The sequence below is a fragment of the Martes martes genome (genome assembly GCF_963455335.1).
Source record: "Martes martes genome assembly, chromosome: 13".
NCBI classification, from domain to species: domain Eukaryota; kingdom Metazoa; phylum Chordata; class Mammalia; order Carnivora; family Mustelidae; genus Martes; species Martes martes.
In genome coordinates this window covers 56663445-56678442 of record NC_137901.1, presented here as the reverse complement: position 1 = coordinate 56678442, position 14998 = coordinate 56663445, and the positions used below count along the sequence as shown (strand labels likewise).

General features: G+C 36.5%; 1 protein-coding gene across 1 annotated transcript in view; it reads right to left on the bottom strand.

The window, feature by feature from the left end:
* The window catches only part of PTPRM (protein tyrosine phosphatase receptor type M), a 777217-nt gene that overhangs the window by 441018 nt on the left and 321201 nt on the right, over positions 1–14998 (bottom strand). Inside the window, 1 exon segment of the mRNA XM_080821527.1 lies at positions 13013–13091. Within this exon segment, the coding sequence (XP_080677653.1) occupies positions 13013–13091 (79 nt within the window).

The window sequence follows — 14998 nt, the reverse complement described above, 5'->3', positions numbered from 1 at the left end:
TGCCTTCGGCTCAGGTCATGATCCCAGGGTCCTGGGATCGAGTCCCACATCAGGCTCTCTACTCAGAAGGGAGCCTGCTTCCCTCTCTCTCTCTGCCTGCCTCTCTGCCTACTTGTGATCTCTCTCTCTGTCAAATAAATAAAAAAAATTTAAAAAAATAAATAAATAAAATGTCAGTTCTGAGTCCTATGTGCTTCTCAGCCAAAGCATGTGATCACTCATCATTACTCAACAGAACATAATTCAGAAAACAGTTCTAATTTTTTGCCACTATTATTCCTATTTTAATCACATTATTTAATGTCTTCATTAAAAAATCTAAATTTAGAAGTAGGCAAACAATATTTGGGTATGCAAATGAATCAATGAGTGAAAAAATTAATTTTGTTTTATAAAATAAGAATAATTTTGAACCTAGGATGCTATATTATGAAGTCTGCATTTCTTTACTGTTTAAAAAAAACCTCCTTATATCATACTCCAAAATAGTAAAATACCATAGTATTGGATTTTATATTCACTTTATGCAATAAATGGCATGTGGGGTTTTTTTCAGTCTTTTTCAAAAAGTAACCTACTAAATAAAAGAAGGTATCTGAAAATGATATATCCAATAAGGGGTTAGAATTCAAAACATGTAAGGAACTCCTACAACTCAACACCAAAAAACAAAACAAAACAAAACAAATAATCTGATTAAAAATAGGCAGAGGAGCTGAATACACATTTTTTCCATAGATGATACATAGATGGATGACAAACACACAAAAAGATGTTCACATCAATGATCATGAGGAAAACATGAACCAAAACCAGGATGTGAGAAACCATCTCACAACCATCATAATGGCTAGTATCAACAAGACAAGAAACAACAGGGGTTGGCATGGATGTGGAGGAAAGGGAACTTCTGTGCACTATTGTTGGAAATGGGTGGAGCCACTATGGGAAGCGATATGGAGTTTCCGCAAAAATTAAAACCAGAAATACCATATAATCTAGTAGTTTCACACCATATAATCTAGTAGTTTCACTGCTGGGTATTTACCTCAAGAAAACAAAAACATACATTTGAAAAGATATAGGTACCCCTATGTTTACTGCCCCATTATTTACAATAGCCAAGATAGGGAAGCAACCTAAATGTCCATTGATATGTGAATGGATAAAGAAAATGTTATATACACACATATATACATATATCCATAATGGACTATTACTCAGCCATAAAAATGAAATACTGCCATCTGTGACAACATGCATGAATATACAGAGTATCATACTAAGTCAAATAAGACAAGCAAAACAAAAAAGACAAATATCATGTGATTTCACATATATGTGAAATATATTATATGTATATATATAAATATATACAAATATATATTTAATATATTTATATTATATATTATATATATATTTATATATATATAATTTTTTTAAAGATTTTATTTATTTACTTGACAGAGATCACAAGTAGGCAGAGAGGCAGGCGTGGGGGGAAGGGGAGCAGGCTCCCTGCTGAGCAGAGAGCCCGATGCGGGGCTCGATCCCAGGACCCTGAGATCATGACCCGAGCCAAAGGCAGAGGCTTTAACCCACTGAGCCACCCAGGCGCCCTCCCACTTTTTTTTTTAAATGATTTCTATTTGACATTTATTTTGTGTTCATCTCTGTTTCTTTTAATAGTTTCTATTATGGAACATATGAATCAGGTATAAATTAATGTGAAATGTTATCAATTACTGAATCACATAATGTCAAAATATACTGATTCCAAACAAGATAAACCATGCATTTATCATTATATGTTAATTTAAAAGAAAAGACAAACTTCTGAACATTTTTGCATCAGCCTATGGTAGGATTTACTCTCCGGGTCTCTCATTCTTACTTAAATCACATGAAGTGATGTGGAAAATGCAGAATAATTTACAGCTCAGGAACTCTTGGCGAATTCCCAGAAATTCTGACATGTTGTTCCCAAATCCTGACCCTTCAGCTCTGTCGGGAACTTGGAAGTCATGTCCTGAAGGGAGTAGTTCAGAGAGGTGGGCGGGACGAGGACAGGGAGCAAGGGGGACGCAGCCAGCAAAGACAGCCGTGTCCCAGAGCCAGTGGCCACGTCCCTCAGTGGCTTGAGTGACCACAGGAGCTCATAGACCTGGGACAGGGTGGACACTGGGCCTGGGAAGAGCCACCCCATTCCTCAGTGCTGCCCTCAAATGCAGGTCAGAGGCACCCCGGGCAGGGATATATATATATATATATATAATATAAATTATATATATATAAATAATATATATATTATAAATATATAATATATATAAATATATATAAATATATAATATAAATAATATAAAATATATATAATATAAATATATTATATATATAAATATATAAAATATAAATATATTTCACATATATGTGAACTCAAAACACAAACAAAATATAAATTATAAATACAAAAGACAAACTGGTGGTTGCCAAAGGGGAGTGGAAGGATGGGTGAAATAGATTAAGAGGTACAAACTTCCAGATATAAAATAAACAAGTCATAGGGATAAAAAGTACAGCATACAGAATATAGTCGATAATACCTTAATAATTTTTTATGGCTACAGATGGTAACTATGCTTATTGTGAGTACTGCATAATGTACAGAATTATCAAATCACTATGTCACATACTTGAAACTAATACACTATTATACATCAACTATACCTCAATAAAAAAAAATGCCAAAGGGAGTTCTTTGAATGGAAGTAAAACAATGCCAATTAATATCATAAAAACATAAAAAGGTAGAGTAAATCTCATTGGTAATGGTAATTTTATAGTCATAGTTAGAATTTGCAATATGGTAATAGTGGTGCATAATTCATTTACAACTCTAAACGTTATTTTAAGAAGAACATAGTAAAAATATAAATAGAATGATCTGTTTTTAGTTACACAATATAAAAAAACATATAAATTGTAGCAAAAGAACCGATTTGGTAATAACCTAAAGTGTGAGGAAGAGAAGTAAAAGTGTAAAGCTTCCAAATGTGATCAAAGTTAAGTCGTTATCAGTTTAAAATCAGGCACTATAAGTTTAAGGTACGTCATGTAAGCTTTATGGGAATTATACAGAAAAATGTTGTGGTAATTTCATGAAAGAACAAGACAAAGAAGTCGAAGCATATTGAAACCAAAAACATCAAAACACACAAAAAAGTCACCAGAATCAGAAACAAGGAAAAATAGATCTACAAAGCAACTAGAAAGAAATAAACAAAATGGAAACAGTGAGTCCTTTCCTGTCAATAGTTACATCAAATAGAAATGGATTAAAAGACACAGAATGTCTGAATGGATAAAAAGCAAAACCAAGATCCAACAATGTGCTGCCTACAAGAGAAGCACTTTAGCCTTAAAGAAACACATAGGATGAGACTGAAGGGATTGGAAAAAGACATTTCAAGCAAATGATAAGCAAAAAAAAAAGAAAAAAGAAAAAAGAAATAAAGAAAGAAAAGTTCATGTCTATACTTAGACAAAATAGACATTAAGTTAAAAATGATACAAATAGAAAAAAGTCATTATGTAATGACAGAGGGGCCTAATGCAACAAGAAGATATAACAACTGATGTAACAAGAATATATATGTACGCAATGGTGAAGCACCAACATACAAAAGCAGAAATTTCTAGAAATAAAAGTATAAATAAACAGTAACACAATAGTTGGGGATTTTAATATCCCACTCTCAACAATGGACAGAGCATCTGGAGGGAGAATCATTATGGAAACAGCAGACTTGAACAACAGTATAGACCAAATGGACCTAACAAACATATAAAATATTCTATCCAACAACAGCTGAGTAATACATTCTTCTTAAGCACACATGGAATATTTTCTAGGATGGACCATATGTTAGGCCACAAAACAAGTCTTAGCAAATTTAAGAAGATTGAAATAGTACCAAGAATCTTTTCTGACTACCACAGTGTGAAACTAGAAATCAATTAAGAGAAAATTGGAAAATTCATGAATACATGAAATTAAACTATTCTCTCCTAAAAAACAAAAGAATCAAAGAAGACATTAAAGGGAAGAAAATATTCCTTCAGATAAAACAAAAATGGAAACACAAAACACAAAAAGAACTTGTAGGACGCGGCAAAAGTAGTTCTAAGAGAGAACTTCATAACAATATATGTCTACTTAAGAAGCAGAAAAGATCCTAAATATACAACCTAACTCTACATCTTAAAGAAGTAGAAAAAAACCAAATTGAGACCAAAGTTAGCGGAAGAAAGGAAACAACAAAGATTAGAGTAGAAAAAACAAAGAACAGAAAACATTAGAAAAGATTAGCTAAACTAAGAGTTGGTTCTTTCTTTCTTTTTTTTTAAAAAAAAAAAAAAAGGTTTTATTTATTTATTTGACAGAGAGAGAGAGAGAAAGAGAGATCACAAGTAGGCAGAGAGAGAGGGGGAAGCAGCCTCCCTGCTGAGCAGAGAGCCCGATGTGGGGCTCAATCCCAGGACCCTGGGATCATGACCTGAGCTGAAGGCAAAGCCTTTAACTCACTGAGCCACCCAGGCGCCCCAGAGTTGGTTCTTTCAAAAGATAAACAAAACTGACAAATCCGTAGGTAGACTAACCAAATTATAAAGAGAGAATAGGAGACATTACAACTGATACCACAGAAATTCAAAGGGTCATAGGAGGCTACTAAGAACAACTTTATGCAAAAAAAAAATAAAAAATAAAAAACAAACAATCTAGAAGAAATGGAAAAATTCGTGGAAACATACAGCTTACCAAGACTAATTTGGAAAGAAATAGAAAATCTGAATAGGCCAATTATGAGTAAGGAGATGAATCAGTAACCAAAAATCTCTCAACAAAGAAAAACCCAGAACTAGATGGCTTCACCACTGAATTTTAGGAAACATTTAAAGAAGAGTTAACACCGATCCTTCCTAGACTTCTACAAAATTAAAGAGGAAGAAATCGTCCCAAACTCATTCTTTGAGTCCAGCATTATCCTGATACTAAAATTAGAAAACTAAAAAACAAAACAAAATGAAATAAAACAAAACAATTACAGACCAACATCCTTCAAGAATGCAAAATTTCTCAATAAAATATTATATATTTATTTACATAAATTTATTTAAATTTACATATATTTATTTATATTTCTATTATTATACAAAATAATATATATTCTCAATAAAATATTAACAAACCACTTCGGCAGCACATTAAAAGGATCATACAGCTTGATCAAGTGGAATTTATTCCTGGGAGGCAAGGATGGTTTCACATAGGCTAATCAATCAATATGAATTTATCACATTAATTGAATGAATAAAAAGACACATATGAGCATCTCAATAGATACAGAAAAAGCACCGGACAGAATTCATTATCCATTTAGGATACCTACTCTGAACAAATTACACATAGAAGATCCGTATCTCAGGACAATAAAGGTCACACAGAGAAGCCCACAGATAATAGCACACTGAATGGTGAAATATTGAGAGCTTTTCTTCTAAGATGAGAACAAGACATGATTGCCATTTTCAGCACTCCTATTCAACATAGTTCAAGAAGTCTTAGCTAGGGCAATCACACAAGAAAAAGAAATAAAAATTATCAGAATTAGAAAGAAAGAAAGAAAACTATCTTTATTTGCAGATAACATAATTTTATATAGAAAAATACCCTAAAGACTCAACCAAAAATGTGTTACATCAATGAGTTCAGTAAAGTCTCAGAATACAAAATTAACATATAAAATTGAGTAGTGTTTTTATACACTGGCAATGAATTTTCTGAAAAAGAGAGAAAGCAATCATTCTCATTTACAACAGCTTCAAAGCAATACAATACTTGGGATCAAATTTAGCTAAGGAGATGAAAGATCTCTACACTGAAAACTACAAGATATTGATGAAAAAAGATTTTTAGAAGACACAAAGACAAATGTGTAAGAAGATGTGGTCCATATAAACAGTGGAATATTACACAGCCATCAGAAAGGATGAATACCAACTTTTGCCTCAACATGGACGGGGCTGGAGGAGATTATGCTGAGTGAAATAGGTCAAACAGAGAAAGTCAATTAACATATGGTTTCACTTATTTGTGGAACATAAGGAATAGCATAGAGGACATTAGGAGAAGGAAGGTGAAAATGAAGAGGGGGAAATTGGAGAGGGAGACAAACCATGAGAGACTATGGACACTGGGAAACAAACAGAGGGTTTTAGAGGGGAGGGGTTTGGGGGATGGGTGATGGGTATTAAAGAGGGCATGCATCACATGGAGCACTCGGTGTTGTACGCAAACAGTGAATCACGGAACACTACATCAAAAACCAATGGTGTACTGTATGGTGACTAACATTAAATAATAATAACAACAACAATAATAATAATAATAAAAAGAAGATACAAATAAATGGCAAGGTAGTCCACTTTCATGGTTTGAAAGAATTAATATTTTTAATATTTTATTATTTTTTGAAGACTTTCTATTTATTCATTTGAGTGAGAGAGAGAGTGAGAGCACGAGCAGGGGGGAGGGTCAGAGGAAGAGGGAGAAGCTTGATCCTGGGGTTCTGGGATCATAACCTGACCTGAATGCAGATGCTTAACTGACCAGACACCTCAAGAATTAATATTTTTAAAATGTAATACTACCAAAAGCCATCTATAGATTCAATGCAATTCTTACTGAGATTCCAAAAGCACTTTTTTTTTTTTTTTACAAAAGTAGAAAAGACACCCCTAAAACTTATATGGAACCACAGGAAGACCCTGAATATCCAGAGAAATCCTGAGAAAAAGAACAAAGCAGGAGGCATCACACTTTCTGATTTCAAGCTACAGTATAAATCTATAGTCATCAAAATGGCATGGTACTGGCGTAAAAATGGACAAATAGATGAATGGAACAGAACTGAGAGCCCAGAAATATACCCCAGAACACAGAGTCAACTAATTTTTAAAATGGAAGTCAAGAATACTCAACTCAAAAGAAGACAGTCTTTTCAATAATGGAACTCGGATAAGTGGATATTCCCATATGTAAGAATGAAATTTGACCCATATCTTACCCCATACACAGAAATTAGCTTGAAATGGATTAAAGCCTTAAATATGAGACATGAAACCATAAAACTCCCAAAGGGAAACAAAGGAATACAGCTCCTTGGCATGGGTCTTAGTATTAGCCTTTTGAATTTGACACCTAAAACACAAGGAAAGAATAAAAAATAAACAAGTGGTACTACATCAAACTAAAAACTTCTGGGCAGCAAAATAAACTATCAACAAAGTGAAATGACAACCTTATAGAATGGGAAAAATATTTGTAAACCATATATATGATGAGGGTTTATATCCAAAATATACAAAAAGCTCATACAACTTAATAGCAAAAAAAATAATAATAATAACCTAATTAAAAACTGGACAAAGGACCTGAATAGACATTTCTCCAAAATAGATATATAAAAGATCAATAGGTACAGGAAAACAAAAGATGCTCAATATCACTAGTCCTTAGAGAAATGCAAATTAAAACCACAATAAGATATTGCCTGCTGCCTGTTAGAATGACCATCATCAAAATTGTAAGAAGTAACAAATACCAGTATATATGTGGAGAAAAGGCAACCCTTATGTGTTGCTGATGAGAATGTAAATTGGTGTAGCCATTATGGAAAACAGTATGGAGGATCCTCAAAAACATTAAAAATAGAACTACCATATGACCCAGCAATTCTGCTTCTATCAATTTAACCAAACGCACTAAAAACACTAACTGGAACAGATATCCGCACCCCCATGTTCATAGCAGCATTATTTACAACAGCCAAGACTTGGAAACAACTTAAATTTCTATCAGTTGATAAGTGGAAAAAGAAGTTGGATAAAGAAGAATATTACATGTAATGGAATATTATTCAGTCATTAAAAAAACAAGGAAATTCTATCATTTGTGACAACATGGATGGACCTCAAGGGCATTACACTAAGTGAAATAAATCAGACAGAGAAAGAGAAATACTGTATGATTTCATTTACATATAGAATCTAAAATGAATCAAACAAGAAAACAAACTCATGAGATCAGACTTGTAGTCACTAGAAGTGGAGGGCTACAGGGAGGGGAGGGGGAGGAAGGTGGTCAAAAGGGACAAACTTCCAGTTATAAACAAATACTAGAAATGTAACATACAAACATGATGACTATAGCTATCCTCGCTGTGTAATATATACCAAAGTTGTTAAGAGAGTAAATCCTAAATCCTATGGGTTCTCATCACAAGGAGAACATGTGTTTTCCTTTTATTTCTTTTTATTGTATCTATACTGAAAAGACAGTTGCTAAATGAACCTACTGTGGTAATCATTTCATAATATATGTATATTAAAACAAATATGCTGATGCCTGAAATTTTTACAGTGAGGTATGTCAATTATTTCTCAATAAAACTGAGGATAAAAGCTAAATAACTCAATTAGAAATGGGGAAAAATCTAAAGTCATTTCTTTCAAGAGGTATATAGTGGCCAATAAAAAGACAAAAGAATGCTTAACATAATTAACAATTAGGGAATCAAAATCACAAAGAAGTACCACTCCAAAGTCACTGAGGTAGAAAAAAAAAAAGACAAATGACAAATATTGGCAAGAGTCCACTGCTCCTCAGAATGTAAAATGGCACAGCAAATTTAATAAACAATGTCACTGTTACCCCAAATGCTAAACACAGAGTTGTTCTGAGACCCACCAATCCTCCTCCTAAGTACGTATCCAAAAGAATTGAAAACAAATGTCTACACAAAAACCCGTAATAGAAACGTTCATCACAGTGTCATTCCCAATAGCCTCAAATTAGAAACGACCCGAACATCCATCAGTTGATGAACATGTAAAGAACATGCGGCATACCAAACCACAGACTGTTTCTCAAGCTTCGAGAAAGAATGAAGTATTGAAACCCTCTAGATCATGGATGAACCATGAGATGCTGTGCTCAGGGAAAGAAAACAGAAAAGACCATGGATTCCGCTTAAATGAACTATGAGAAAGCAAGCCAACCTATAGAGACAGGAAGTAGACTAGTAATTGCCTACGACTAGGCATGGAGGCCAAGGGAATGGAGAATTGACCTAACAGTGGGGGCAGGGTTTCTTTTGGGGTGATGAAAATATTCTAAAGTGGATTTTGGTGATGGTTACACAACTCTGTGACTATACCAAAAACAGTGAATTGTGCACTTTAAGTGGGTAAGCTGTATGATACGTGAATTATATATCAATAAACCTGTTAAAACGCTGCATGGTTTGTAAGATATAAAAATATATGCCAGCCCTACAAGGTAATAACAGAAATACCCATATATGCATAGCTTATAACCTACTTAAAAACAGGAGACAACATTATGAAGCTGATAAAAATGCTTCTTCAGGTTCTCTTACTATACTAGCATTATTGAACAAAATTCAAAATATATTTTTAGTGCGCATACCAAATACAAAAATTATCTGTGTTCATTAGAAGTGGGCTTAAGTCATCGAGCTGCTGATTCTGCACAGCCAATATCCACATTTCATGCTGATGCTGCATTTTATTGTCACTACATTAAAATCAATTTTATGAGCAACTGTATACTCTTAACAGAACAAGTACTTTTAAAAAAATGTTGAAATGCCTACTCATAAACATCTATGAATCCAAACAGGAGCCTTTAGAGTGAAGTAAATAAAGTTTAGCAGTTTTGCATCTTTTCGGAAAGCACAGTTTTAGCTCTGAAATACTGATGCTCCCTTATGATTTAAATCTAATGACCATCACAATATCAAAATAATTGATTATTCTTTAGAAATCTTGCTGGGAAATCCCCTAAAATATTACCTGCAAAGCTTTACATTTTAAGACCAAACTTCTGCCTTCTTTAAAATCTTTATTTGCATCTTTTCCCCATAAACTTAGATTCAGAAAAAAAATAACTACAGAAGGGCCATCATCAAAACCATTTAAAGCTTACAGTTCAAAATGCTGGTGTACCATACATCACCCTGGTACAGAGCCTGTGTCTCTTAACAGCGGTTTGCAAAGCCAATTAGGTATTAGCACCAGTATTCTCCAAAGGAGAGACCATAAACACCATTTCTACGGCTACAAGCAGCTGAGTTGGGAAGGAATGAACACAACTGCAGGAGACACATTTTGGGAGGCTCGGATAGAAGGACAAGCATTCAATTAAGTCTGCTTCTTTCTGAAGACAATGACTCAGATCCTGTGGAATGGGAGGACCCACACATCCGGAGTTCTTCTGTTGGCAGATGGCCAGACGGAGAACAAACCCAGGCTGGAGAACAAGACGGACCCCTGCCAACTTGGCCTCATCCATTGCTCTGTAACAGGGCAGGAGAAACATCCACCTTGGGGCAAAGGATGCTCTGAGTAATGGGGAGCACTCAGCACATAGTAGGCATGCAATTTCCTCTATTCTCTTTAACCTCCTGGTAAGAGGTGAATCTGAGGAGGGATCACTTAGGCACATTAGATGATCCCCGGCATTTTTCCAAGCCCAAGCCTATTACTCTGAGGATTTGGCCAAGTTCCAGCTCAGGTAATTATATTCTGCTTCCTAAATTTGCCCTGCTGTTCCAATTAGGTACAGCATTGTTCGTTTCCCTGCCTTTTCAAAAAAAATTAAAAAAATAAAAAAAAGAGGGATAAATTCTCACAGTGTGTTACAGAAGTAACGCCTGCCTCAGTAAGGAGAAAGACGATTGCGGTGTTGAACTCTGGTGTTGTGGCGAGCTCTGAGCACCAGATAAGGATCCCCGAGAGGGCCAAATCCCTCTGGATGGGATCAGATGACTGTGCCATGATACCTTCCTCAGATAATGACCACAAAGGGCTCTCCGTAACTACCACATGGAATGAGCTCATGATCCCTTCAATCCAGGCAATAAAAGCAGAGACACTCCGGCAAATGTTTGTATCTTTAATATCATTGCAGGTAAAACCGTTTTGTCAGGAACTGGGGTAGGGACCATCGGCGGAAATCAGGAATATAAGAACCAGCCAGTCTCTCTTTAATCCCAGGGACCCTAAAAATAAAGCAGCTGTCATCTCTCACCCGGCCAAAGATTTAAAGTCTGACAATATCAATTTTGGGCAAGGATATAGGGAAAATAAAGCTCCCATGCACCACTGGTGGGAATATAAACTGGTTCAGACACTTTTCATAGTAATTTGGCAGCATCTTGTAAAACTAAAAGTGTTTCTACCCTACGTCCCAGCCATTCTGCTTCTAAGAATACACCCTACTGAGGTTCTTGTACATTGCACCCAGTGGCATGCACATGGGGCTGTCCACTGCAGCCATGTTTGTCCTAAAGCACAACTGGGAGAAAAACTAAATGTTCGTGGAAGAATAGAAAAATATAGTATATTTATATGATAGAATATCATGGATTGACCTAAAAAACATAATGCTAAGTGGAGGAAAAAAACAGAGTAATTTGTACAGTTGGATACTACTCATTAGAATTTATAAAAGGCAAGGGAACCTGGGTGGCTCAGTGGGTTAAAGCCTCTGATTTCGGCTCGGGTCATGATCCCAGGGTCCTGGGATCGAGTCCCACATCGGGCTCTCTGCTCAGCAGGGAGCCTGCTTCCTCCTCTCTCTCTGCCTGCCTCTCTGCCTACTTGTGATCTCTGTCTGTCAAATAAATAAATAAAATCTTTAAAAAAAAAAAAGAATTTATAAAAGGCAAACCATACTTTCTTTTTATGAGCCACACAGTGATTAAGGGGAAAAAGCACACTTATACGCATGCACACATGCACGCACACACATGCCCACACACAGACATTTGCAGCATTTTGCTGGCTTAGCTCTCAAAGCACTATTCTGGGGTTAGGAAATGCCCCTTTGTATTTTTTTGGTAAAAGTCTTGGCCTGGCTCCCAGGAGAGAAGGCAAAAAAGCACCATGCGCTTTCCTAGATGACCCTGATTGCTAGCAAGGGAAGGAGCACATGATCCAGCTTGGCAACCCTGACAATCACACTCGGGGTCTTGAGCCTAAGGCTAAGGAGGCACACCTACAGGGGTGGTGACAAATGTTCTGGCAGGCGGCAAAGGTCAGGTGGCTGGAGAGCACGTTGCAGCACCCCTGCCCCCATGGATGGCTCCTCGGGCATAGCAGTCACCATAGTTCTGGCTAGAGTCTCCCTTTTGGTTCCCACCCATTATTGGAGCCTAGATCATCAGTGTTCCCCATGATTCTACTTGCCACCAATCTCCTTTCTGTACAAAGTTTTCTGCTTGAAGCTCCCCAGTGGCAGCTCCAGGAGATGCAGGGGAGAAACGGGACTGGCTTACATGCAATATTTTATTTTGATTTAATGGCAATGGTTCAGATACAAATATGGCAGCCTGTTAAGAGCTGTTCATACTGAACAGCCAAAAGAAAAGTGTATGTTTATCACCCACTGGAATTATTGAGGTATTAATTTTTAAAAGATGAAGATCAGGCCATTTCTGGGGTCCCTAAGTGGTTCAGGCACATATCTTGTATTTGACACATCCCAGTCCTGTTTGGGGTCCTATTCTTTGAAAGTACGCCAGTAATACACTGAATTTAGGAGTAAAATGCATAGATTCTCAAGGTTTAACCTGTGCTTTTATTTAAAAGGGAAATCCACAGGTTATTGTGAGACTGTTTGATTATATGAAAACAGGCCATTAGTTCCCATTCCTAATCTTCATTTTAGAGACGCTCAGTTACATACAATGAATGACACACAAAATAGATGTTTTTGGACTTCTGGGCTAACAAAGCAATACCTAAAGAATTGTTGGGGCACTCTTCCAGCAGGATAACTTCTCCCCAGGTTTCAGTGTCTTTTCTTAATCTGTAACATAGATATCCCCCCAGTGGTGGACCCAACTGTGTAAGAGTTGAGGCAACTTACTGCACGGATGTCCTAACACCTTCACTTCATCAATAGCGAGGTAGCCTTGATGTCCAGAAGTTATCACTTCAAAAATCACCTGGAAAATGAAGAAAGATTTCCATTATTCACTCATTTTGTCAGTTTTACCCAATGTCTCCTATATATAAGATGTATAGTCTGCTCATTCATTCATTCATGTTTCCAACAAGAGTGCCTGATATCTGCCAGTCAATGTTCCCGGTTCTACGATGACAAAGACAGAGAAGATCCCAATCCAGTTTTCAGAGAGGTTAATGGGAAGGGGTAGGTCAGACAGTATCCTACTTTAAGACTCACCTGATAAGGAGGTGATACGAGACCTGATATTTGGAAGACGGAGGCTTAAAGTCACTTACCAGAGATGATATGGAGATTTAAATAGCTTTAAGACAATATATTTTCTGGTCAACTCCTTTGAGGGGATTCTATGACATGCTGAACCATGTGGCTTTGGGTTCTATACAACTAAAATGAACAAACTAAGTAAGGGCTGTGAAAGAAAAGTAAAGGCTGGGGCACCTGGGTGGCTCCGTGGGTTAAAGCCTCTGCTTTCAGCTCAGGTCATGATCCCAGGGTCCTGGGATCAAGCCCCGCATCAGGCTCTCTGCTCAGCAGGAAGCCTGCTTCCACCTCTCTATCTGTCTGCCTCTCTGCCTACTTGTGATCTCTGCCTGTCAAATAAATAAATAAAATCTTAAAAAAAAAAAAGAAAGAAAAGAAAAGTAAAGGCTACTAAAATAACATATACCAAAAGGACCAACAGTGAGGAGTTTGCATTTCTCCTAACAGCTGATTATGAATGAGGAAAGAGAGTAAGATTTCCTTGGCATGTGCAAAGGCCCTGAGGTGAATGTGGCCATGGCCATGAAGAGGAGTACTGGGACCTCTAGCTATAAACATCAGCTGTGGCCAGGCTACAGAGGTTCCTCTTATAGGACAGAGATTCTAAGGAAGACACAATATCAGTAATATAAAGATGCTATGACTGCTGAAACTCCGATGGCAGAGGTATGAATTAAGAGGAGAATGATGTAAAAATCTCTATACAGTGGTAAAATCAAGAGGTTTTTAACAAGTGCTCAATCATGGGACAAGTAAGGCAGGAAAAGAAGGGCAACGTGCTCTGAAGTTCTCAAAATGAATGATGTTTTTGAGATCATAAAGCCACTTCAGAGAAATTGAGGTCAAAGGAGAAAAAAAAGAAGCAGTTAGAAGTTATCGGTGTTCTCAACATGATTGTCTAAAGTTGTCTCTTATCGGGCTATTATTAAAAAGGCCCAAATGACATTATTTTAATCTCCATTTATGTATACCTGCATCACCAAGGAGACTGTGGCTCATGTGACATAAACTTGCTAAGTCTTAATGCAGCAACCACACTCTCGGAGAAATGAAAAGTTGCATGCCTATAAAAACCTGTACACCAATGAGAAGCTTTACTCTTAGTAGCCAAAACCTGGAAACAGCTCAGATGGCATTCAATGGTAAGTGATAAAAAAGACTGTGGTGGTTCCATAGCATGGAATGTTATTCAACATTACCAAGGCAGTAACTACTGATGATAGGATGATCTCTAGAGAATTATGTGGAGCGAAAAGGCCAATCGCAGAGATTACATACTATAGGATTCACAGAGGCTAATCACAGAGATTACATACTAGAGGATTTATGTAGCATTGTGTAAAGCCAACATTTTTGAAGGGAGGGCAGATTAGTGGTTGCCAGGGCTTAGGGATGGAGGAAGAAGAGTCGGGAAGGTGGTTACAGGAAAACACCTAGTGAATAATCCTTGTGATGTTGGAACCTTTAAGGTTTTCACTGTAGTGGTGGATACACAAACCTACTCAGGTAATAACACTGTGTAGCTCATAGCAGATTTATTTGCAATAGCTAAAACACGGAAGTCAATTGGTGTGGACACCAATGGAAACTTGGATGAATGGGTAAGCAAAGTGAGGTAAATAC